Here is a 27,198-nt window from a genome sequence, read left to right as displayed (position 1 = left end):
GGTGACCGGGCCAGCAGATGAGGGCAGTTGGAGGAGACCAGGCCAGCAGGGGAGGGCAGTTGGGGGAGACCAAGTCTGTAGGGGAGGGCAGTTGTGGGCAATCAGGCCAGCAGGGAGGGCCGTTAGGGGTGACCAGGCCAGCAGAGGAGGGCAGTTGGGGGGGGGGACCAGGCCTGCAGGGGAGGACAGTTGGGGGGGACCCAGGCCTGCAGGGGAGGGCAGTTGGGGGGGCCAGGCCTGAAGGGGAGGGCAGTTAGGGCGACCAGGCTGGCAAGGGAGGGTAGTTAGGGGTGACTAGGCCAGCAGGGGAGGGCAGTTGGGGGCAACCAGGCCTGCAGGGGAGGACAGTTAGGGGCAGCCAGACTGGCAGGGGAGGGCAGTTAGGGGCAATCAGGCCAGCTGGGGAGCAGTTAGGCATCGATCAGGCTGGCAGGGGAGTGGTTAGGGGGTGATCAGGCTGGCAGGCAGAAGCGGTTAGGGGCAATCAGGCAGAGGCAGGCAAGTGGTTGGGAGCCAGCAGCTCCCTGGATTGTGAGAGGGATGTCCAACTTCCCGTTTAGGCCCAATCACAATGGGTGTTTGGACATCCCTCAAGGGGTCCCAGATTGGAGAGGGTGCAGGCTGGGCCGAGGGACACCCCCAGCCCCCTGTGCACGAATTTCATGCACTAGGCCTCTAGTAAAGAAATAAAAGACAAGCTTACATTTTTAAATTAAACTTCTTTTAAAAGTGATTTGAAAAAGCATTAAACAGAGATTCCAGCACTGAAAAATACTTGAAATTAAGAAGTCAATGAACCATTTAATTGCAGATTAAATAGTGCTGAATAGAGAAATAATAAACTAGAAGATAAATCAGAAGAAACAATCTAGGATGCATCATGGAGAGATAAAGTTATGAAAAATGTAGACGTAATGATAAGAAAAATAGGCATACAGTGATAAATTTTAATTTCAATCAATTTGAAAATTGATTCAAATTCAAGAAACTTTCATTTCAGTCAATTGGTATTTCAAAGAAAAGAAGGAAAAGAACAGAGATAATGGCTGAGAATTTTCCAAAACCAATGAAATGCAACAATCTATAGATGTAAGAAATCTAATCTACCCAACCAGACTAAATAAGAGAGAACTTGGTGATAATATTGAGTCTTCAACTTAATGAGCCAACTTCTGAACTTTTTGTTAAGAGAAGCAGAAGCAGAAAGAGAGAAGTATTTATTGTTTAAGCCACTTTGAGTTCGGGTTCAGTTACCTGCAACCAAAAGCATCCCAAATGATATTCATAGCAAAAATAAAGTATCTGCCATTTATTGAATGTCTACTATTTGGCAGGTACTGCATAAAGACTTTAATTTTGTGTAATGCTTCACAAAGCCTTATAAAGTAATATATCAATCAATATAGGCTTGATTGACTATGACTACCAAAAGAACCTGAAAATGTCAATAGCTTAACAGAAAAGATGATTATTTCTTGTTCATCCCACATATTCAACATAGCTCAGCAGAGGGCTAAGCTCATAGTCACTCAGGGGCTCAGGCTGATGGAGGCTTTATTCCAACACAACTTCCACAATCCATGCAACAGTGGGACAATGAATTACATAGTATACCATCTTTTAAAGCTTCCATTTAAAAATGAAACACCTAACTCTGTTCATATTCCATTAGGCAAAGCAGGTCACATGGTCAAATGTGTAAGGAAGTACAATCTTACCATGTAACTGGCAGGTGGAAAGCTGGAAATATTTAATGGCTCCTATAACTACTACAGATAGATATTACCCTAATCCTTCAAATGAGGACGCTGAGACTCAGAGAGGTATTTCATACTTGATACATGAATTGAAAATGTATTCATCAATACATCTTCCTGAAGGTGACATTATGACCATGACTCTCTTTGGTGATGGGGGTAGTGAGAAGAGAATGAAGCAGTGATATGATCTCTAAGAAGCCAAGCAGAGAGCCTCGCTGTGTCTCATCCTGTTCTATCCCAGAATCACTACCATCAGGGGCAGAGTATGGGACCAAGCCAGTCAAGGGCAAATATCCTAGTCCTTCTGTTGTTCCTTGTGCTGACTAGAGCCTTCCCTACATGGATCAGACTGGACTGAAACTGGCCAGAGAGTAAGTTTGTATACATGCACCAAGGGTTCCCACCATCTTATATCTTCCAGGTGTTCAAGATGTGGTTAACATGGGGGAAAATAAGCTCACGTAATCCAGTTGGCCGTGCCAAGTTTCTTAACTTTGATCTTTGCATATTCAGAAAGCTTGTCAAGGCAAAGGAAACACAAACTGGGAGAGCTCTCAGCCCATGATGTCCAAACACAAGAAAAGGGGCCACCTTGTTCTCTTAGGTCCTCAAGACATTCCTATGAGGTAGATTTTCCAGCCTTTAATGTGCGGAATATTCCCTGCCTCCTCCCATATCTACTTGATGGCACATGCACCTCCCCGTTCCAGTATCCCACATCTACCGTCAGGCTCCCTTCGCTGCCCTTCATGCTACACGTGTCCTGCCTCTGCCAGCTCTGTCCAGCCCTCTGCAGGCACAGCAGATCTGACTGAGATTCGCTCCCTGTGGCATGGAAGGAGTCAATACCAGGGCTCTTTATTTATGTGTTTTATTTCTTCCCAAGAATGGGGCAGTGGTTAAGGAGAAGGGGAGGGAAGAAAAGAAGCTGCAGTGGGCCAGAGATTGGTGGAAGAAATGTCTCCATAATTTCAACTGTTTTCCAACCATATTGTTTCTCGTTGAGCCCCCCTGGGGTGAAAGGTCTAGGCTTTACTGGGGATGAGAGTTTGTAACCTTAATTATGCCTCAAACCATTTGATTGTGTTCATCCTGAAACTTCCAGCAGGGGGGAAAAATGTGGTTTTCATTACAGTGTCACTGAGGGACTTGTACTGGGGTTGGGATCATTAAAATGAAAACACTGATGAGTAAGCCATGGCATTTTGTCTCCAAGACTTACGTCCTTCCTCCAACCCTAGCCCTGTACTTTATTTTGAGACAGGCTTAAAATAGTCTATAAAATATGGAGCTCATTATCCCATCTAACAGATTTCATTTGGTCTGAACATAGATTAAAAGCCCCATGCCAGTTCTTCCTCCTCAGCTGGGTTTATAAGGCAGTCACTCCTCTGCCTTTGCCCTGGGCCGGGTTCTTTAGACTGGGAGAGCCAGGAGGTGCCACTTCCAACTCTCCTCCGTTTATTTTTCATGATAATAACAAGGGAAGATGGAGAAAGAAATACAATCCTGCTTTTGGGCTTCTTAGAAATTTTGCCTGGAGCCTTCAAATGCCAAATCTAAACGAGACACCCTTCAAATCCATAAATTCTCCAGTCTGCCTATTCTTCCACATGCAATCATGCATCAGGGCTGCTGAGCACGTAAAAGGGGCAGGCCTGAGATGAAACCACAGGGGAATGTAATGGATAGAAACCTCAACTAGGAGTTTTTGTGCCCTGGCTTCATATGTAGGCTCGGCCAACAACTAGCTACATGACTTTAGAAAGTGAAATCATTTCTCTGAGCTCAGTTTCCTCACCTCTTAAATGAGAGAGATCTCTTCCAGCTGTGTGTTTTTCTTCTTTTGCTGGGGCTAAAGTTATGGAGGCAAATAAAATGTTAAATAAAAACCTCTTCTAACCACTGATCTTTTTTGACCCAACGCCATCTCTCCAACCAGTAAATTCATTTTTATCTGATAAAGGCCAGCCTTCTCTGATTACACCTACACTCTGAATCACTGCCGTGTTTGCACTGCATCTTCTCTCACCCTGAATGCCCTTTCCCTTGCTCTATTTAAATCCTTTAAAATCCAAATACTCACAAGGACAGTATGCTTGATAGAAAATACGCGCTGATGGCTTGATTTATCAGTTTTTAACGCAGTCCAGGCTCAGATGTCATCTCCTCTCCAAGGGTTTCCCTCAGGGCCCAGCATAGGGTTTTGTAAGAGTAAGGAGGAGGAACTGATCTCTTGATTACACTAACAGGCTCCTGGTTCCTCACTCATTAACAGTCCCCTCTGAGCAGATGAATGGCAGAATATCCAGATGACAGACCTCCCCCCTTGCTCCTAGTTATGGGTCTATGGGGGTCCTCTCTGAGTCCCCTCAATTATCTCACCTATTTAATGAGAATAACACCTCCTACATCACAAGGCTGTTGGAGGCTTGAATGAAGCAAGTAAGGACCTATCCAAAGTCTTGATCTATCTATCCCACCTCTCAGGTCTTAGTCCAGGAATTTCCTAGTCCTTTGCTTAAGAATATGAAAGCTATCTGAATTACATTTCCTCTCTCTGTTTTTGTTTTTTGGTGTTTTTTTTTGCCTTTTTTCTACTTAAAAATAGCTCTCTAAGCACCCCTTTCTTCCTTCCTTCCAACAGAGGAAGCACTCTCCCTCCTCCAGTCTACCACTTCCATCTGCACTCTTTATTCAACCCATCCCTACATCCTCCAGGTCACTGTGACACTTTACAGCACTTATCACAAGCTCTTATTATATGACATGAGCATTGTCGGCCTCACTCACTAGAATGTAAACTTCATGAAGATTTCATGCCTTATTCATGCTGTAACGCCACCAGATAGCACTGGAAGACACTGTTGGTGCTCAATGTGTATTTATTGAATGAATTAATAAATCCATTTCTGTTCATCACTTTCAAAGTTCTCTCTGTCATTAGCCTCCTCCCCCAGCCTCAAACACATTCAGTTTCCCATGTTTCTTTAAAAATATATATTTTTTAAATTGATTTTAGAGAAAGAAAGGAAAAGGGAGAGATAAAAACATCAATGAGAGAGAAACATCGATCGGCTGCCTCCTGCACGTTCCGTACTGGGGATCAAGCCTGCAACTGATAATCGAACCATGACCTTCTAGTTCAAGGGCTCACGCTCAACCACTGAACCACACCAGCCAGGCCAGGCCTCCCTTCTTTAATAAAACCATCTTGCCCCTAATGTCCCACCAACCACCATTCTATTTTACCATGCATTTTCTGACATATTTCTCAAACAAATAATATGCGCTTAATGCTTCCTCACCCTCACCACCTCCTACCATCACAATCTGGCTTTTCCTCTATGAGGATGCTGAAACAATGCTGTGAGTAGTCATCAATGCCTTCTGTCACCAAACCCATCAACCTTGCCTCATGTCTCTATAGATGGGGATCCCTAACTGTCCCTTCTCCTCTACTTTCATGAATTTATAGTAGCCCACTTCCTCTTACCCTTAGGAATACACTTTCCATTCCTTCGATTCTGTCCCCCAGTGTCCACACTTCTAAGATCAGTCTACACTAGTAACATTTTCCCCTATAGTGTCTTCCTGAGCTATTATCTCCTACCCTACCTGCTCTCTAGAAACAGACACACTTCAATTGCATGAAGGAATTGGGCATTTGGTTCTGCCGTTACAACACATTATGCTTCTTTGTAGTCCCAGCACCTTCTCTACAGCCTGATATGTGGAAACTGCTCAATACATTTTTATAAGTGAATGCTACTATCCTGCCATCATTTGCCTTTAACCTGACGTGCAAGCAAGACTCTTCATAAGGTGGCTTCAATCTGTCCTCCCAAACTTAACTCTGACCACACAGCTGCTCTAGACAGTTTATACTCCCCAACTTCCCTCCTCATCATTAAGGACTACTAAAGCTTAATTCAGTTCTCCCCTCTTTATTCTACCTGCTATTGCATTATTTACTGTGTTATTTGTCCTTGTCTGTTTCCCCCACTAGACTTCAAAGATTCATGAAGACTGTCTTTTTCAGAACTGTATTCCCAGAGCCTTGAACAAGGCATAGCATATAGTAGATCCTTAGAAGATATTTGTTGAATGAGTGGGCATTCCCACCTTCATTCAAAGCCAAATATTTATCCCTCTTGTGAATTCATAGCAATCATTTAGCAATTTAACATGAAATAATATCTTGTGGGGTCACATAGATATACCGTAGGTGCTGTAGGTATATTATTTTGCAGGTATTGTCCACATAGAACCATGGAACTAGAAGGAATCCTTACAAGTAATCCATCATTTGATAGCGGGGCCAACAGAGACTCAGAGAAGTTACTACTAGTTGTTGACCTTTTAGGTGTTTGAATTGTGAGCTCACTGAAGGCAGGAATCCTACTCCTTAAACACACCCTGTTATGTCTGGGCCCTTAGTGGATACTATTACTACTGCCACTAATAATGACACTATTTATTGCCTTGACAATTTCTTTGATAACAAGCCACCTCCATCCATAAGGTGAAGAGCAAACCCATCATTTACACTGGAATCCGGTTGGCTTCCTGACCGCCCAGGGACACAGCTGCCCAACTGCCCCGCTGCCCCACTGCCCCGTGGCTCTAAGCAATTGCTGAATATGCTACAACAGAAGGCCAGGCCCTGGGAGGCCACGCCACACCCAAAGAAGTACTGCTTTACTGTTCTCACATCACAGTAATCTCCAGCCCCCTGGATGGAAACACCACACCAGGACCTTACAGAGCCGCTATCGGTGTCCTTCCCCCAGGACTTGGCCTAGATATAGCTTGTCTAGTGATCTCACACCACAGACAAGACATCCTACTGATATGCTCTACTCTCTGCTGACAGGGAAATGGGCAGACACCCCAATTTAACATGCATGCTGGAGAGAGAGAAGGATGAAGGATGGGGATCCCCCCACTTGGATGACAGCAGGTATCAGAGAGAATTCATCCCAGATGAGTCAGGGGTCCTGGCCTGACTCTTCTCCTAGCAGCTCTGTGACTCTGGTACAGTATTTAACCTCTACAAACCTGTTTCCTATCTGTGAAATGGGGGCTAAAGTAACCAATCTCAAAGAGACATAATGTGGACCAAAATGGATAAGTCATTGGAATTATCAAATCATTACAGTTATCTTTTTTCCCCCTCCTTAACAAGTCAATGATAATCAGTACCTCTTCTTCATTCACTGGAGTTCAAACACTCTATTAGCCAAAGTTATGTATTGGTTTTCCTATTGGATTACAAACTCCATGTCTAGGTGAGTCTACAAAGGGATGGTGGTACAAGAATGTGCCCTCATGGAAGCTCTACTTTCAGTGGAGGGAAAGGACCCCCTAGAAGCAAATAAGCTCCTAAAAGCAGCAGATGTCTGGGAGGATGGCACACACTTACTGAGCACGTTTCAGTTCCAGGCACTGACCACACATACTAACTCTTTCAATGCCCACAACAACCCCCACGAGATGTGTCCTATTACTACCCACAGCAGCACACAGAGAATCATGGAACACCGGCCTTGCACCAAAGTGCCCACAGGTCTCTGAAGAGAACCAGGTACAATTATCAAGTGAACTTTTTCCAGAGGACATGGGGGTTTTGAAGTTTGGAAGGGGAAGGACGTGGATTAACCGTAAAAGGGGAGACTTCGAGCATTTCAAGTGGAAGCACAGAAAATATGAAGGTTGCTGGGGAGGCACTAATGTGGAGCAACAGGGGATTATTCTGGGATAGTGTTTCAAGCTGTGTTCAACCTGTTTATTGAACAAGAGGCCTGGTTCCTTTAGGAAAGTACTTGTGCCAAAAGGCAATTAAATAACTAAGAGATATCTATTTGTGACTTAAAAAGCTACATTAAAGTAACTTCTTTATTTATTATATGAATATTCAGCTCAAATGGGAAGGTGATTACAACCTAACTTCGTCTAGTTAGGAGATTCCCAGCACAGGAGAGCCATCCGATGCACTTTTCATACACATGCTGCACACTCTTCTTTCCTTTTTCCTACTGACCACAGGAGGGGAGGAACAAGTCAAGAGAGATGGTTCAAAGAAGCCACGCATCATGCAGGCACATATATGCAACAGCTTACAAGAGCAGGACAAGCTAAACTACGATGGGTATACAGCCTGGTAGTCCTTGGCAGGCTAGGAAATGGACTAAGCAGAGATACCAAGTCTGACCCAGAGATGAGCAGCAAGCAAGCCAAAGGCAGGGCCTCTGTCAGAGACAGGAAACCAGGGACCAGGAAAAAGGCCGCAGGCATGGGAAGGAAGAGACCAAAGATCATGGTGCTCTTAGAGCTACGGCCATGAGGGCCAGTTGCCTCCTGACCCTGCACTGTCCCTGGGCAGTCAATCCTTGGATTAAAACCTTTGGAAGATTTGAAGGTTGAGGCACAGAGAATGTCCACACAGGGAGAGGTGAACGTCAGTGAGAAACACAAGTGGATTCCTGGCTGAAGAAGAGCCCAACACCATGAAGGCTTGAGGTGAGTTACTGTCCTCACCGCCCATCCATCCAGAAGGGAAAAGGGATTTTTCTTTTTCTAGTTGGAGCTGAACACGGACAGTGCCCACCTATGGGAGTTACCCTAAGCAGGTAAGGAAAGCTGTTTTGTGGTTGTTGTTGTTGTTGTTGTTTGACATCTGCAGTGACAAACTGCCGTCTCACTCTCCAGAGCCCTAGGCAGCCTGAACAGAGAGCAACAAACCCAAGGCAAGCTGGGGCCAGGGAACATCCTGGGACACAGGTCAATTTTTCTCTGGAAATATAAAGTTAGATAGTGATAGAAAATGGTTGAAATTTCTGAAGACAATTACACAAATTATAGACACAGGATTGTGTTCTTTTACATTTTGTTTCTTAGTACAGTCCTATGTTTATGCCTGTGTTTATTATTCTCAGACAGTGACTGATCTCTCGTTTATTTTTTTACTTTGCCTCTACTCTCTGACATCCAGGGTAAAGGATGGCATGGAGCACTTCTCAGCCCTCGCTGTCATTAGGATCACCCTCAGAGCTCTTTAAACACGCCAATATCCAGCCTCCTTTCCAGCAACTGTAATGCAATTGGCTGGGAGATGTGAGGAGGGAGGAAGTAGACATTGTGCTAAGAGCTCCCAGATGAATCTAATATACATCCAGAGATGAGAACCAGTTGGTTTCTGACCCAGAATCCAAAGCACTTTGTGGTAGCTACAGGAATGTAGACGAAGGACCAAGAAGAAATTAGCAGCCTTAAGTCTATGTTGTAAATTCAACATATCACTTAAGTTTTCCACAGTCATTTTTGTACTTCTGTCCCCATTTCACCTTATTCACAGACCTCCTACAGTTATTTCCTTTATAATGTTTTAATTCAACTCCATTTTTTACTTAAATTTATTTTTAAAATAAACTAGTGGAGTGGGGATGATAGGCAGGAGCAAAAGAAGAGAAGGACTGGCTCCTAGGAAGAAAAAGCACTCAGAGTTAGAAGTCAGGGAAGTCAGGAAGGGGCAGGCCCAGGGTGGGAAACCCGGGATCCACACAGCAAAGTTGGCCCACACATAGGGGTGGAAGCAATGAAGGCTTGGCAATGGGTTAGAGAATGAGAGAGGAATGCCAGGGAATGGGTCACAGGCAGCATGGAGCTGTGCCCTTAAAGGAGCCCTAGGGTCAGAAGGAGAGAAAGGACTGAAGGAGCAGTGAGGCTGGAGGAGGCGGCCATCTGGGGACCAGAGATGAAGGCAGGGCAGAGTGAGGCCCAAGTAGGGCTGGTGGGAAGGGAAGAGAGAGGCCAAGAGGTGGGAATGAGGGGAGATCTGAGGGAAGGGTGGGCTGCACTGGTTGGGATGGGATAGGGGCAGGCGGGTGGACCAGCTCAGCAGGCAGGTCAGACAGTGCCAGGCAGTGACCAGCAGGAGAACCCCCAGCAACCCCTGCAAACTGCCTGCACATACCTCATGCACTACGAGGGGCGAGGTTCCCACACGTGGGAAACACTGCCGGGCGCTTTATGCATAAAGAACATCAGTATTTTCACTTTTCCCCTTTCACTACCATAAAAACAGGTAAGCAAAGAAATATAAACCTCCACCTCACTTGTCAGGTTCCCATGGATACACCAAAACTCAACAACAAAAAGCAATGTTACTTCTCTTCTCTCATACACAACTCATATGTCATATCTATATGAGCTCCTTTCTTCCGATGGGCAATGCCACCATAGGAACCATCGCCATAGTCACTAACAAACGCCCAGCAGAGTGACAAACGCCCAGCAACAAACACTGTAAAAACAGCATCTGCTATTAATGAAATAAGTCATGTTTCTGAGCGAGCAGGCAGTTCATCATCATATAAATCCTTACATATAGTTAACTACAGTCCTAGAAAACAATCCCTTTGATTTTGGGGGGAGACAAAAGATTGGTCTGCAATCACCAAGCATACACTGTCATCTCTTCGTAAAGTTTATTTCTGCTCTATGATGTGTTCTAATGCATCCTCTCTTTTCCTAGGTGTGTCAAACCACAGATCCATTTATCCCCCAGTCGTAGCCAAGGGAATGACTCAGGCTGGCACACAGCTTGTCGATTATTTCAGCTTCCTGGGCTAAACTCATCATTTCCCACTTCTACTCATTTCTTATTCCCTCCTCACTTTCTCGAGGCTGTTACTTTCAAGATGACATGAGGCATGACAATGTCTAGGTGAAGTAACATAAAATCCTAAAGCAGGTGAAGGAGCTAAATTCTGTTACTCTAAAGAGAGATCTAAGAGAATTTTGTTCACTGCCCAGAAGGACCGGTTCATCGCTTATCCATTCATTCAACAAATATTTATGAGCATCTCCCATGAGCTAGCTCAGTCTAGCATGCCATGTTAAAGCATGCCCTTGTCTATACAATGTTAGCTAACATTAGTTATTAGAGGGAAGGTGCTATATCCAAAAATGCTGTTTGAACATGGATGTGGGTGTGCACACATGTACTTGTGTAATACTGTGATACCCATTCATCAGACTGGGCAATATAATCAACACCCAACCCCCCAGAAATAAGTTGCCCTACACAGTCAGAAACTGCTAGTCTAAAGCCTCACATTAAAGAAAACCTTAGAGACACTGTTTATGGAAGACCATCAGCTTTCCAGTTACAGCCACACATGATGACAAAGCATGCATGGAAGAACACACAATTCTGGCAACCAACTTCTGCTTAATCAAGGAGACAGCTTAATCCTTCAACCCACAATTCATTAACCTGACATTTCTAAGAATGCCTGACACTTTTATAAACACTAATACAATTTTCCCAAAATTCTATAATATAGATATTGTCATTAATATTCCCATTTTTCAGTTTAACAAACTGAGGGTCAGTTTGAGGGTAAATCATTTATTCAAGGGTACTTAGAAAGTAATGGAGCCAAAACTTAAACCTTGGTTTATAAGTCGTGGATTCAAGCATTTTCTAAAAAATAAAACTTAATTATTGGTAGTATAGCTTATACATTAACACCTACTTTCTTCTTATAGTTAGCATCATATGTCAGTTGGAATCTTGTTTTAATTCATGTAAGTATAAATTATCTCTAAGCCTCTAACAACTCTTAATTGGACTTTTCTCAGCTCCTGGTGATTACATACCACCTGTTCCTATCTTTCCTAAAATGTCTGTGGGAGAATAAAAATTAACTGTCTTGGTAATGAAAACTAACATTTAAGGGGCACTTTCTTCATGCCAGGCACTAGGATAAGTATTTCACTGAACCCCTAACAGCAACTTTCTGAGTTGGTGCTACAGTCACCACCATCCCCTTTTCTAAGGGAAGAAAGGAGGCACAGAGAGGTTAAGAATTTGCCTGAGGTCACACAGATCAGGGGATTCACACCTGTGGTCTCCTTTCCCCTGCCCGGGGCTATGATTTCCACCAGTTGGAAGTTCTGGCTCTCTTCCTAACATTCTCATCTCAAGTCGGGGCTCCCACTGGCCTGTTTCTCAGTGCTACGGAGAGACTGCTTTTCACATGTGCTGGTTTGGTTTCCTCCATCTTTGATTTCTCCTCGATAAGAGCCCTGCTCTGTGCAGCTCTCTGCTTCCAGCTGGGACTGACCTCCTGGCACACCTGAGACCGTTCCTGGTGGAGATGAACGCACACTGGGGTATGCAGCAGGGCTTCCCCAGCCCCATCTTCTCCGTCAGGGGTTTGATCTCATTCTCATCAAAACCTCTTAAAGGAGCCAGAGCTTTTTAAAAATAACACTAAACATTTTGTTAAACCAATGGCTTTTTCTTACAATGCAATGTCTGGATTTTTGTCATATGACCAGGAAATTTAAGTTGCGTTAATATTTTATGGTGGACTGTCTTAAGGTCAGGTTAATCTGAGGAATAAAATGGAACTTTCCCTTCCCTTTCCACTGACTGCACAAATGCTGTACCAGCTCTCCCCACAGATAACCCACAAAGGGAGCTGTCCTCAGGACAGGTGCTGTAGCTCCAGGATGCTGAGAGGCGTAGGAGGAGGAAAGAACACTTACAGAGCACCTACTGTGCACCAGTCATCATGCTGTGTGTTTTACAGGTATGAACTAAATAATAAGTCCATAACAACCCCAGCAGATAGGTCTTACCATGCCCATTTACAGATGGGGAAACAAGCTCAGAAAGGCCACCTCAATCAGGCGGGGGTCACAGAGGTGGGGAGCAGCAGAACTGAGATGTGAGCCTGTGTCGGTTTGCCCCCAGCTGCTTGCTGCAGGGACCATTCTCCTTGCTGCACTGCTTCTCAGTGTTCTGTTGACAGCCCTGCGAGACAGGGCTTACCTTGTCTTCCCACTACAGTACTGAGCAAGAAATGAGATCCTGATACACAGATGTGCCCCACATGGCCCCGTGCTCCTGACTCCCAGCTGGGTCACAAACGTCCCCAGAAAAGCAGTCTTTTCTTACTTTCATGGGTTGGCAACTGGCCTCTGTGTCATTCCCTCTTCTCTCCCTTCTTGCTCTCTGCCCACCTTGCTGTTGTGTCTTTCTGTTTCTGTCTCTGTCTGTGTCTATGTGTGTATATCTTCCTTCCTCTGTCTCTCTTAAACACACACACACACACACACACACACACACACACACACACACACACACTCAGGAATACCTCGATCCAGCAGCCGGAGCAAGCGGAGATACCAGAGATACCACTGGTCCCAGAAGCGGTCCGTCATCCCACCCTGAACTCATCCTTCACAACCAGTCCCCTCAGCAGAGCCTCGTCCCACTAACGCTGACTGAGGAGGCCGGAATTTCTTGACGTGGGGCTCACACGCAGCCTGTTCTAAGCAAATGCCTGCCTGCGAAGACAACCACCAATCCACCCACACAGAGGCTGACTGTGCCGGGAGCCCGTTTCACAGCAACAAGGAACAAGAGCAGAATGCCGCCGCCTGTGCTGATGAGCCTGCATGGGCCCAAGGAGAGGTCAGCGGTGGGGAGGGGAGGCAGGGAGGGCTTTCACAAAGAGGTTAGGCTAGAGGTGGTCTTAGGAAGGAATCCACCTTAGGAAGGAATCCAGTCACGGTCAAGTCTTGAATTTAATTCCAGGATCTCCTGCTGTCCTACCTTCCCCTGCCTCCCATACCAGAGGCCAGTGACTCCCCTAATAGGATGAGGGAGGGGGAAGGAGCCAGGAGCTCAGCCATCCTGGACTCCGAAGCCAGCCCAGAAGACCCAGAGCCTCTCTGCCTTGCTCTGTGGAAACCACCTGCACTCCCTGCCCAAGACTGCTAGACCCATGTGACCAAAAAAAGGCCATAGACCCTTTCTCCCCATGTCCCTTCATGGATCGATCCTCTGTTACAGTGGAGACAGCATAGGCCCTGGAGTCGCACAGTCACGGCTCATATCCTGCTACCACTAAATAGTTGCTGGGCTTCAATCAAGTTACTTCAACCCCCTAAGCCCCAGCTTCCTCCTCTATGGACTGGGGAGAACAGCCCTGGCCTCATAGAGCTCTGGTGAGGCTCCAAGGAAAGGAAGAATTGAGCCTTTCTGGAAGCGCTCTCGGTAGATAGGAGCACTCAAGTGTCTGTTCCCCCTTCCCCTCCAACCCCTCTTCCCTCTTGCCAGATTCTAGTTCTCACGCATCCATACATCCCATGGTTTCCTACCTCCATGCCTTTGCTCCTGCTCTTCCTCCCAATGGCATATCCTCCCCCACCCTCACTTCACCGTGGTCAAATCCTCTGAATTTGCTAATGTCTAACTCAAATGCCACAGAATCCAGAAGCCTTCCCGGTCTCCCCACCTTTATGCTGCATTTTACTTCCTCCTTTATATGGGACTCTGCTCCCTTACTTGAAGACAGGGTCCTCTGGGTACTCATCCCTGTATCCCCCAAAGTGCCTCACACAGTGTCTTGGACTTTGCAAGTGCTCAAGTATTGACTAACAGAACGAACAGCCAGGCAAATTAGTCTGGATGCCCATAAAAACAGGATTTTGTTTTTGTCAGGGAAAAGGATGGGCTGTGGGCACTGCCTAAGGCCTCGAGGAGGATGGACAGGGCATTATGCCCTGCTGGGGACCCATTTCACAGTGGACTGCCCACCCACATGGTGAGGCTGTGCCCTCGTGGCTGGGAGAACTGCTCACAGAAGTGAAACCCCAGGGGACCCCAGGCCTGGGACAACCTTGTACCCCAAGCCTAACAACTACCCAGCAGCCATGTACACATTCATCGCAGCTTTTGTTTCAGCCTAGACCAGTGGTCGGCAAACCGCGGCTCGCGAGCCACATGTGGCTCTTTGGCCACTTGAGTGTTCTAACGCCACTTCTTCAAAATAGACTCGTCCAGGCCAAAAACCGACTTCTGCGCATGGGCCACGAAGTTTCAATTGCACTGTACATGCGCACCCGCACGTGGTATTTTGTGGAAGAGCCACACTCAAGGGGCCAAAGAGCCGCATGTGGCTTGCGAGCCGCGGTTTGCCAACCATTGGCCTAGACTAGTGGTTGGCAAACTCATTAGTCAACAGAGCGGCAAACCAAACTGCGAGCCACAGTTTGCCGACCACTGGCCTAGACCATGCCAGCAATCTCGCCTCACTGTCCTAATGGAAACATTGGTTTCCCAGGCCTCCTGGTCTCCTCCAGGCAGCTAATGGAAGCAGACCTCTCCCAGCCTCAGCTCTGCCTGGGGCCTACGCCTCCAAGATGAGACAGACGGCAGGAGACTCTGACAGAATCCAGACTGGGGAGGAGGCAGGTTAGGGGCAGGAGCTGGAAGGGAGAGGGAGAGAGTGAGCAGAGCCAGTCTCCACCGGCCTGCCCTGCCCTGCACCACCATTGACTGTATCACTGCTCCTTAAAGGGCAGCATTGGGACTGAGCAGACACCAGTGCCCAAAAGCTACCTCTCAGGCTTTGTGAGTATTGTTTTGTTACTAGAGGACACATTACCCTCCCCCGCCCCGTGCACGAATTTCGTGCACCTACCTCTAGTCCTATATAATAGAGGCTAATATGCAAATCGACCAAACAGAGGAACGACTGGTTGCTATGATGCTCACTGACCACCAGTGGGCAGATGCTCAACGCAGGAACTGCCTCCTGGTGGTCAGTGAGCTCCTACAGGGGGAGCGCCGCTCATGAAATTCATGCACTCGGGAAAGTCCCTAGCCCAGCCTGTGCCCTCTCGCAGTCCGGGAGCCCTTGCGAGGAGCGGGCCTAAGCCGGCAGTCAGACATCCTTAGTGCTGCCGCAGAGGCGGGGAGGCTCCCGCCACAGCCACTGCGCTCGCCAGCCATGAGCCCAGCTTCTGGCTGAGCGGCGCTCCCCCTGTAGGAGCTCACTGACCACCAGGAGGCAGTTCCTGCGTTGAGCATCTGCCCACTGGTGGTCAGTGAGCATCATAGCAACCAGTCGTTCCTCTGTTTGGTCGATTTGCATATTAGCCTCTATTATATAGGACTAGAGGTAGGTGCACGAAATTCATGCACGGGGGGGGGGGTGGGGTATGTGTCCCTCAGTCCGGCCTGCACCCTCTCCAATCCGGGACCCCTCGAGGGATGTCCAACTGCCCATTTAGGCCCAATCCATCTCACAATCCAGAACTGCTGGCTCCCAACCACTCACCTGCCTGATTGCCCCTAACTGCTTTTTCCTGCCAGCCTGATCACCCCCTAACCACTGCCTGCCAGCCTGACCGAAGCCTAACTGCTCTCCTGCCAGCATGATTGACCATAATTGCCCTCCCCTGCTGACCTGGTCACCCCTAACTGCCCTCCCTTGCCAGCCTGGTCGCCCCTAATTGCCCTCCCCTTCAGGCCTGGTTGCCCCCAACTGCCCTCCCCTGCCAACCTGGTCACTTCTAACTGCCCTCCCTTGCAGGCCTGGGTCCCTCCCAACTGCTCTCCCCTGCAGGCCTGGTCCCCCGAAACTGCCCTCCCCTGCAGGCCTGGTTGCCCCCAACTGCCCTCCCCTGCCAACCTGGTCACTTCTAACTGCCCTCCCCTGCAGGCCTGGTCCCTACCACAAGCCCTCCCCTGCTAGCCATCTTGTGTCCACATGGGGGCAGCCATCTTTGACCACATTTGGGTGGCCATCTTGTGTGTTGGAGTGATGGTCAATTTGCATATTACCCTTTAATTAGCTAGGATAGCCTTAAATAGACAAGCCTCCACAGTTGAGTTAATACAAACTCCTCTCTCTCCAGACAGAAGTGCAGGACCCATCACCTCCCCTTTCTTTCTTAAATAACCAAATCATGCAGGTGTAACCAGGACTTTTTCGCTCACAAAGTACTTTCACAGTCCTCAACTTGGGGCCTCTTAACAGCCCTGCAAGGCCTGTTGAATGGGAATCACTTTCCCCAGGTGACGGAAGAGAAAACCCATGTTCCAAGAGGTTAAATAACTTGCTTATGGTCAAATGCCTGGTAGGTGGCTGGGCTGAGCAAGAAGTATGTGCCATCTGTCTCCTCCCAAAGAGAGTTCCTGGGGCCCCGAGTTGTCCTCTGAGGAACTGAGACATCTTTCACAGAGTGATGGAAGCCCTCACCACGGGGCAGGGTCTCCAGGGCAGTGCAGACATGCCATGGGCACAGGCTGAGGACGGAGCCTGCATGTGGTCACTTACTAACAGCCTGTCATGTTTTCCTCTGACCCTGACTTGTGACTACCCCGAGGGAGAGCACCTCCAAATAAGAATGCCTTTTCTAACACATCTCGGGGGAAACCTGACAAGGGAGGGTCATGGATCCCACCAGGCAGGAGACAAAGACAGGATAGCCTGTGGGAAGGGTATCTGATTGTGAGACAGAACGCCCCAGTGGCTGTGGACACTGTGAACTACAGTACTCTGACCGTGCTCAGACTACTATCCCACAGCCCATTCTTGGGCCCTGGAAAGAGAAGCTGTTCCCTTCCTTCTGGTAATCAAGGGCAAAATATCCCCCACAGCCTCATTGTCAAAGACAGGAAGAGAATAAAGATGTTAAAGAGCAGTATTGGAGCAAGCACTTCCCTCACAAACTATGAATCTAAGAACTTAAGCATACCCGTTGGGTCAGGTGCAGGATGAACCAAGGAATTTTACTGAAGATGGGCTTCAACCCATCAAGCGGGGCTCCTTGGAGCTCCCCAGCCCACCACTGTTCTCCCCATCTCCCACAGAGCCTCATAAGCCTTACTTTAAATACAGCCCCTCTAGAAGTTGAATAAAATGTTCCAAGAGACTGTCAGAGTTGCAATTTGGTTGCAGTACAATTAAAAAGGGTGGGATATTGGCCAGGAAAGAGCTTTATTGATTGTTGTTGTTTGTCTTAAACAATGCTTCTGCAGTGGTTCCTTCCTTCATAGCAAGGCCACTGGCATGGTTCCTCCTGCCCACCCAGCTGGCTACAGGGACATGTTCTCCAGGGACAAGCAGAGTCTCCAGGCCAGCAGCAGCCCGTCCATTCCGTCCATCATGCCCATCTGGATGATCGCAGGTTACTCCATGTCACAACATAGATGTGCTCCCTTTCCTTGGCTGTTCCTTCTTCTTGGCACTGTTTTCTCCCTCTCTCTACCCGCCCCAACGTGAAAACACTGTGTTCCTGATCAGATAAAACCAGCACTTGTGTATGGAGCAGAAGGCAGGCAGCATGGAGGAAGGAGAGAACCAATCACATTCCAGATCTTTCCCACTCATCTCCTCGGACAACAATGACCACTGCTCCTGCAGCAGCACTGGCCGGCTTCTCCGACACAGGGAGCTAACGAGGAAAGGCCACACAGAAGGCAGCACAGTTGCTAGCAACTGCCTGCCAGATAAAGACTGCTTGCTGAGATGATGTCCCCCACAACCCCACCCAAGGAAGTGGGATCCACAGGCTGCCATTCTGCCCTGCAAGCTGTGCTTCAGTTGCAACATGAAACAAACACTCCAGCAGACACCATCCTCAGCCACCTTCCACACCCACTTCTGTCCCCTTGGCGATTAGCGCCCAAGTGGCTAAGTGAAGACTGTGGCAACACATTCAGAGCCACACCATCCATGGGATGGGATGGGATGGGCACCTGCCAGCCTCTCCTGTGAAAGCCTAGTGTCCCCAGATAAACAGGCTCCCTAGGTCCACACCTGAGGACAGCACCTAAGGCAAGTATCACCTAACACACTGAAATTCAAGTCCACCTCTCCCAAGAGGCCTCTTCCAAGCTAACCTCATTCATTCTCTATCTCAGAGGTTCTCAAAGTTTAATGGACAGCAGAATCACCTTAGAGGGTTGGTTACCCATGCAGATCACTATGCCTCACTCCCAGGCCTGCATTTTTAACAAACTCCCCAGATGATTCTGAAACAGTGATCTCTATCTACCTGCTTCTGTTCCTGCTTGCTTCTGTTAAACACAGCACTGACTTACATCATTTAACTATTCTGGTTGAGTTCTAGAGTGTACCCCATTTCACCCACACACCCTAAGAGTCCAGGAGGGAGGAGGATTCTGAGTCCTGAATCAGACTAGAGTCTCCTAAATAGTAAAGGGAGGTCCCGCCTCCCCTTCAGGCCCAGTAGAGGGCCCCTCATGGAGGGGCTGAGAAGCCCAGCCCGGAGGCTGAGAACTCAGCCTCATCTCTCCACAGGCTCCAGAAAGTGTTCATTCCACTGTGGCCTCGCCACACATCTGTACAATGGCTTTAAATGTCACCTCAAATATCAGGTCAGGCAGCAGGAGGGAAAGGTGGAAGCTAATTAGCCTGCCTTGCCCTGGCTTTTGTGTCACCTTCATCCGTGCTCACCTCCAACCTCTGCTGAGATCTTTTAACTCTCCATTGGCCAAGGGAGTCCCAGCCCATGAAGACTTCACACAACCATGCCCTGCCCTGGGCTCTAAACCAAGTTGTTAAATGGGGAAACATAATCCCTCTCTGGCCCCTCTCCCAGAGCATTTATAGTCCCCCCACCAATCAACTTTATAGACCCCCATGTTGCTCTGAATCTCCAAACACAGCACGCCACCCCAACACCCCTCCCTAGGTCCCAAGAGTCAGACTTCCCCTCTTTCTCTGCTTTTTTTGTGGAGGTTTTTTCTGTTAATCCTCAGCTGGGGATACTTTTTATTCCATTGATTTTTAGAGAGAGTGGAAGGGAGAGGGAAAGACAGAGAGAGAAACATCAGTGTGTCTCATCACAATTGGTTGCCTCCACACGACCAGGGGCTGGGATCCAGCCTGCAATCAAGGTACGTGTCCTTGACCAGAATCGAACCCAAGACCCTTCAGTCCGTGGGCTGACGCTCTAAATACTGAGCAACAAGCTAGGGTCTTTCTCTGCCTTTTCAAAGCTTACCCATCCTGGACCCGTGAGATTATTACAATAATCTCATCCCCTCTAAGGTTTTCATGATGAGAGCTCAACATTTAGGCCCTCAGGGAACATTTACATTTTGGCAAAAGACATTGCCTTAGGTCAGTTGGTCGGCAAACTGCGGCTCACATATGGCTCTTTGGCCCCTTGAGTGTGGCTCTTCCACAAAATACCACGGCCTAGGCGAGACTATTTTGAAGAAGTGGCGTTAGAAGAAGTTTAAAAAATTTGGCTCTCAAAAGAAATTTCAATCGTTGCACTGTTTATATTTGGCTCTGTTGACTAATGAGTTTGCAGACCACTGCCTTAGGTCAAAGGAAGGAGCGTGGAAGTCCAGGCCTTGGAGACAAACAGTGGTGGGGAGGATATTGGGGGCTGAAAGGAGGATCCATGACTCCCTTCCCTAAGCCTTCAGACGCATTTGCCTGTCAGGCCATCCTAATGAAGGCAGCTCGCAGGAGCTGGTGCCTCCTCCACCTTTACTGACTCACCCCCGTGACCACCCATTTCCTACTCAGTACATGACCACCGGCAGGCTGCCTTCTCCAAAGGAGCTAAATTATAAAGTAGTGCTTGAAGGAAAAAAGCTAATAAGTCGTTGGAGAGGATACCTCTGAACCTGACCCAAGAGGCCTAGGTAATCCAGAGAATTCACTGGTGCCTCCTGGGTTTTCCTCACATCTGGGAAGGTGGCGCCTCCATCCTACCTCCACTGCGAGTAGTACCTACAGCCATCAGGGGAGGGGGTGTGACTCGAAGACACAAGGACCCCTCAAGCCTCAGGGCTTCACCCCCCTGAGGTGTGGTTTCTCTTAACTGTTTCTCCTATCTCTCAATTCCCATAATTCATCAACAGAGAATCAGGAAAACTTAAGGTGTCCGTCAGCACAGATGAAACCTCCTACCTCACTGAGCACATGGGATCCCTGCTGTAGAGAATTCTCTCCCTTCCCCTCTCTTCTTTCCATGCCCTTTCCATTTCCTCCAAAAACATTTCCAAATAATGCCCCTCAGCACATCTGCCCTGTAAAACCAGGTTCCATAATGATGACCAGGTTGGTAATAATGATTGGGAAGTTTAACAAGATCGAAAAGAGCCCACTGGCCCTGGCTGGGTGCTCAGTTGGTTAGACATCGTCCAGATACATCAAGGTTGCAGGTTCAATCGCTGGTCAGGGCACATACAAGAATCAACCAATTGGCCCAGCCTGCATGACTCAGTGGTTGAGCGTCGACCTATAAACCAGGAGGCCATGGTTTGATTCCTGGTCAGGGCACGTGCCTGGGTTGTGGGCTCAATCCCCAGTGTGGGGCATGCTGGACGCAACTGATCAATGATTCTCTCTCATCATTGATGTTTCTATCTCTCTCTCCCTCTCCCTTCCTCGCTGAAATCAATAAAAATATATTTAAAAAATAATAATCAACCAATGAATGCATGAATAGGTGGAACAACAAATTGATGTTTCTCTTTCTCTCTCTTAAACACACACACACACACACACACACACACACACACACACAAAATAAAAAATTTCTTAAAAGAGCCCACTGTACCATCAAAGAAATACTATATTTTGGTTATCATATATTTAGAACTAAACATTTTTTCTATGTTCTGTTTGGGTTCCTTCCACCTTTGGAAAATGTCTAATTTGTGTGTGTTACATAGGGCAACCCATTATGACTCACCTGAGTGCCCTGACCCCCCCTCACTCACACATACACAACAGGCTGTACATAGCCAATCTAAATTCTCTCTTCCTTGGCTCTTACTTTCAAAAAGTGAAGAATCAGCCACCATGATCACATTACTTGGCAACAAATAAATTCTGCTTATGGTTCTTAAAAACAACTGACTCCCATAAATTCTATAAATAATCCTAATATATAAAAACCCTGGGTCATAACGACCAGTAACCACCGAGGAACTGGAAGTCAGTCCTGCAGTCAGTGCTGGGTTGCCATGGCAACCCAGCACTGACTGCTTCCACTGCAGGTGCAGTGCCCCAGCACTGACTGCTGAGGGGGCTGCGAATCAGGGCCAGAAAGAGGCCTGAAGAGAGAAGCAGGGACTGATCCGTTGCCTCTGAGGCAGCTTTTGATCAGCACTTGCCTCTCTCTTTCTCTCCCAGTCTGACCAGCAGCTGGGCCTCCATTTCTCTCCAGGCCTCCACCAGGGCTGCTGATCAGCCCCGCCTTTCTAATTAGGCCCCATTGATAGGCCCAGAGACACTAACTGGCATAGGAACTGACCAATCAGAACCAAATGTGAGTGCTGTGAAGAACCAATGGCTGCCTAGGAGGCGGAGCTTTTGCTGTTGATTGGCATAGGAACTGACCAATCAGAACCAAATGTGGGTACTGTGAAGAACCAATGGCTGCCTAGGAGGCAGAGCTTCTGATGCTGACTGGCATAGACACCGACCAATCAGAACCAAATCTGGGTGCTGTGGGGAGCGAATGGCTGCCTAGGAAGTGGAGCTTTTGCCGCTGACTGGTATAGAAACCAACCAATCAGAACCAAATCTGGGTGCTGTGGGGAGCCAATGGCTGCCTAGGAGGTGGAGCTTTTGATGCTGACTGGCATAAAAACCGATCAATCAGAACCAAATTGGCCAGCAGAGGAGGGCAGTTGGGGGTGAGATCAGGCCTGCAGGGGAGGGCAGTTGGGGGCGAGCTCAGGCTGGCAGGGGAGGGCCGTTGGGGGCAAGATCAGGCCAGCAGGGGAGGGCTGTTGGGGGCAAGATCAGGGCGGCAGGGGAGGGCCATTGGGGGCAAGATCAGGCCAGCAGGGGAGGGCAGTTGGGGGCAACCAGGCTGGCAGGGGGAGGGCAGTTAGGGGTGAACAGGCAGGTGGGCAGAGGCAGTTAGGGGCAACCAGGCCAGCAGGGGAGGGCAGTTAGGGGTGATCAGGCTGGCAGGCAGAGGCAGTTAGGGGCGATCAGGCAGGCAGGCATGTGAGCAGTTAGGAGCCAGAGGTCCCAGATTGCGAGAGGGATGTCCGACTGCCGGTTTAGGCCTGATTCCTGTGGGATCAGGCCTAAACCGGCAGTCGGACATCCACCAAAGGGTCCCCAATTTGAGAGGGTGCAGGCTGGGCTGAGGGAACCCCCCCTCTGTGCATGAATTTCATGTGCCGGGCCTCTAGTCTCTTTGCAATCTCTTTATACTGTTAAGTTGAAGCCTTCTAGCTGTTGGGAAAGGGTTTGAGCTTTGGAATCAGGCCAACTGGGTTCAAATCCCAAATCTTTTCCTAACTAACTGAATAACTTTAGACAAACCACTTAACTTTCCTACATCTCAGTTTCTTCATCTTTTAGGTAAAGATAAAGCTGACCTTAAACCTGAATAATACTCATAAGGAAAAAACAAAATAACATATATAAAATACTAAGCACTATAGCTAATACATAACAGGTGCATAATAGTGTATTCTCTCACAATAGAAAACAAGCTCATATCAGGTTGAAATTCTCAATTCATTGGACCTAAGTATACAGCCAAACCAATAAAACACAGCATCAGCTCTGCTACTGAGAGCAGCTCTAAGCCAAGTGGCCCTTAGGAACAACTCCCCCAGCTTCTGTGACTACAACTCCCCCAGCTTCTCTCCAACTTCAGCCTGGGGCAGAGTCCTAGATCTTACTTTCCCTACTACCCAAATCATCTGGCTCCCTCCCTCTGCCCTCACACAGGCTGGAAAGTTCTAAGAGAGATTCAGTTAGGAGAAATCCTTTGACTCTGTGCACATAAACCATGTAGATGACCCTTAGCACTGAGGAGATGAGAAACTCCAATGATTTGGCTGCCCTAAAAGTCCATCAATTCTGGCCTCACAGCATATACACAGGAAAGCTTAAAGATATCCATGTAAAACAATAAACTATAAAACTTCAAAAAGAAAAACTTCTTTAGTCTTAGGGTGGGAAGGTTTTCTTAAGCAAGACACAAAGTTTGACATATTGGCTTGTATATGCATCTTTTTCCCCTCTGGAAGGATATACAAATCACCTAAGGAGAACAAATGCTGGACATCAGCAGTGAAAGTAATACATTTCACAGTATATCTTTTTACAGCTTTTGAATTTTGACCTTTGGACTGTATTACCTAACTTTTTATTTATTTTTATTTTTTCCTTATATTTTTTTTATTGTTGACAGCATTATAAATGTCCCCCGTTTTCCCCTCTTTTGCCCCCCTCCACCCAGCCCATGCCCCATGCCAGGCCTTGGCTATCAAATCTAATAAAGAGGGAATATGCAAATTGACCATCACACTGCAACAAAGATGGCGGCGCCCACAGCAGAGGGGGGTCCATAACACAAGATGGCTGCACCCACAGCCGAGGTGGGGTTTCCATAACACAAGATGGCTGCACCCACAGCGGAGGCTGAGTTCCCGTACTGAGACTTAACGAGCAATCAGCAGGGACCTGAGGCTGTGCCCCCCACCAGGTGGGGCTTGACAGGGGATCTCAGGCCACACCCTCCACCCCAGTGCTGGGCCAGGGGACCTCAGGCCGCGCCCCCAGCCCAGCAGGGCTTGACGGGGAACCTCAAGGTGCGCCCCCCACCCTGGTGCTAGGCCGGTGAACCTCAGGCTGCACCTCCCGCCCCTGCCTGGGCCGGTGGACCTCAGGCCATGCCCCCCACTCAGCAGGGCTTGACGGGGGACCTCAAAGCGTGCTCCCCACCCCCGCCCAGGCCGGGGGACCTCAGGCCATGCCCCCACCCCAGCACCAGGCTGGGGGACATGAGGGTGTGCCCGGGGACCTGAGGCTGAGCCCCCAACCCAGCAGGGCTTGACAGGGGACCTCAGGCTATGCCCTCCGCCTAGCGCCGGGCCAGGGGACCTGAGGCTGCATCCCCCGCCCAGCGCTGGGCCAGGGGACCTGACGCTGCGCCCCTCCGCCCTGCAGGGCTTGACGGGGGTGGGGCCGGCCAGGTTTGGGTCTCATGTGATTTTGAGGAATACGCAGGTGGGCGGGGACTTGACTCTGGGTCCTGCGGCGCACCCCAGACTCTGACAAGAGGAAGATTTTCATATACATTTTACTAATTTTCTTTTATCTCTGAAATTTCTATTATAGAGAAAGGGAAAATAGCAATATTAAAATATTTCCTCTAATTACTTCCCTTTTAATGTGCATGAATTTTGTGCACTGGGCCACTAGTCCTATATAATAAAAGGGTAATATGCAAATCAACCGAACGGCGGAATTACTGGTCACTATGATGCACCCTGACCACCAGGGGGCAGACGCTCAATGCAGGAGCTGCCCCCAGCCTGCAAGCCCCTCTCGGTTCCTTCCCCTGGCTGGCAGGCTCCGATCACTCTGGTGGTGAATGGGGAAACAGGGGTGGGTGGCGGCAGGGGGTGGGGCCGGCAAGCAGGCAGGAACAGCCAACCTCTCGGTCCCTCCCCGCTGCAGACCGGCATTCTTTCATGCAGCCGAAACAAAGGCCTGCCCACAGCTGCAGACATATATGTATATGTATGTATGTACATGTACACACACACACACACATACATATATTCTTTGGTTAATCTCTTCCAGCCCCTCCCATCCCCACTCCTCTGAGATCTGTCCATTTGTTCTATGCATTCATGCCTCTGGACCAATTTTATTTGTCAGTTTATTTTGTTCATTAGATTCCACATATAAGTGAGATCATGTGATATTTATCTTTCTCTGACTGGCTTATTTCACTTAGCATAATAATCTCCAGGTCCATCCATGCTGTCACAAAGGGTAAGAGTTCCTTCTTTTTTATGGCTGCAGAGTATTCCACTGTGTAAATGTCCCACAGCTTCTTTTATCCACTCATCTACTGATAGGCACTTGGACTGTTTCCAGATCTTGGGTATTGTAAATAATGCTGCTATGAACATAGGGGTGCATATATTCTTTCTTATTGGTGTTTTGGGATTCTTAGGATATATTCCTAGAAGTGGGATTGCTGGGTCAAAGGGAAGTTCCATTTTTTTTTTTTAAGAAAACTCCATACTCTTTTCTATAGTGGCTGCACCAGTCTGCATTCCTACCAGCAGTGAACTATGGTTCCCTTTTCTCCACATCATCACCAGCACTTGTTTGTTGATTTATTGACGGTAGTCATTCTGATAGGTATAAGGTGATACATCACTGTAGTTTTAATTTGCGTCTCTCTGATGACTAGTGACATTGAGCATTTTTTCATGTCTATTGGCCATCTGTATGGACTCCTTGGAAAAGTGTCTAGTCAAGTCCTTTGCCAGTTTTTTTATTGGACTGTTTGTCTTCCTTTTGTTGAGTTGTATGAGTTCTTTATATATTTTGGAGATTAACTCCTTATCGGATATATCATTGGTTAATATGTTCTCCCACACAGTGGATTCCTTTTTCATTTTGATGATGGTTTCTTTGGCTGTGCAGAGCTTTTTAGTTTGATGTAGTCCCATTTGTTTATTTTTTCCTTTGTTTCTCTTGCCCTGGGAGATGTATCAGCCTGCTACGTGAGATGTCTGAGATTTTACTACCTATGTCTTCTAGGATTTTTATGGTTTCACGACTTATATTTAAATCTTTTACCCATTTTGAATTTATTCTTGTGTATAGTGTAACTTGACAGTCAGACTTTCTCTAACAGAAAGTAAATATGTATGATCTGACTGCTGGCTTTGACAAGAGCTATCTTTTCCAGTTTATTAAATGTACAGCTCCAGCCCTAGCCAGTTTGACTGAGTAGATAGAGCATCAAGGCCACATCCCCAGGTTGCAGGCTCGATCCCCAGTAGGGGGCATGCAGGAGGCAGCCGATCAATGATTCTCTCTCATCATTGATGTTTCTAGCTCTCTCTCCCTCTCTCTTTCTCTCTGAAATCAAGTGTGTGTGTGTGTGTGTGTGTGTGTGTGTGTGTGTGTGTGTGTGTGTTTAAATGTACAGCTCCAAGATTTTGAAGAAAATATTATTTAAAGCCTGTATACAATATATGCTAGAAAATATATTACTTACAACCATTTAAACTTATAGTAAAAGAAATGTTAAATTTCAACATAAATGTGTGAGGGGGTATATAGTTTTCAATATTGTTTTAGGGCATATATAAGCAAAAAAGTCTGAAGCCCACTGAACTATGTATGGTACACCCAAATGATGGAATACTATGCAGCTGTTAAAAAAGAATAAGGCAGCTTTCTGTAAATTGATATGATAAAAAAAAATACTCAAGATATATTGTTGGGCTGAAAATGCAAGACACTGAGCTGCTTTTGATAAGAAAGGGGTAAAATAAATATGGATTCAGATTTGCTTATATTTGTAAAAACAAACACTGGAAAGATTCACAACAAACTAACCCTGATGTTACCTGTGGGGCAGGGGCCTGGATAGACAGAATTTCTAACTGTCTTATAAAGCACTTTTTATATTGTATTAATTTCTGAGAAAATGTGAATGCATATAATTGTGGGGTTTTTAAGTCTTTGCAGAAAAAAATAGATAAAGTTGCAAAACCATGAACAATATCAAAGATAATCTAGCAGACAAATACTTGCCAGGTAGCAACAATACATCACACAAAAGTTTGGTATCT

General features: G+C 47.4%; 1 protein-coding gene across 24 annotated transcripts in view; it reads right to left on the bottom strand.

Moving 5' to 3' along the window:
• KALRN (kalirin RhoGEF kinase) overlaps positions 1–27,198 on the bottom strand; it is a gene marked incomplete at both ends in the record, with an annotated part of 667,375 nt that overhangs the window by 582,845 nt on the left and 57,332 nt on the right. For 9 of the 24 annotated variants that reach the window (XM_080657246.1, XM_080657249.1, XM_080657252.1 and 6 more), the window contains one exon: positions 12,932–13,069. The exons of the other annotated variants lie outside the window; for them this stretch is intronic. In XM_080657246.1, coding sequence (XP_080513372.1) covers positions 12,932–12,998 — 67 coding nt within the window. Of the gene's footprint in view, positions 1–12,931; positions 13,070–27,198 lie in introns of those variants that run through there. 24 annotated transcript variants of the gene reach the window in all.

Source organism: Plecotus auritus, assembly GCF_963455305.1.
Source record: "Plecotus auritus genome assembly, chromosome: 2".
Taxonomy (NCBI): Eukaryota; Metazoa; Chordata; class Mammalia; order Chiroptera; family Vespertilionidae; genus Plecotus; species Plecotus auritus.
This window is presented reverse-complemented; position numbering and strand designations above follow the sequence as displayed.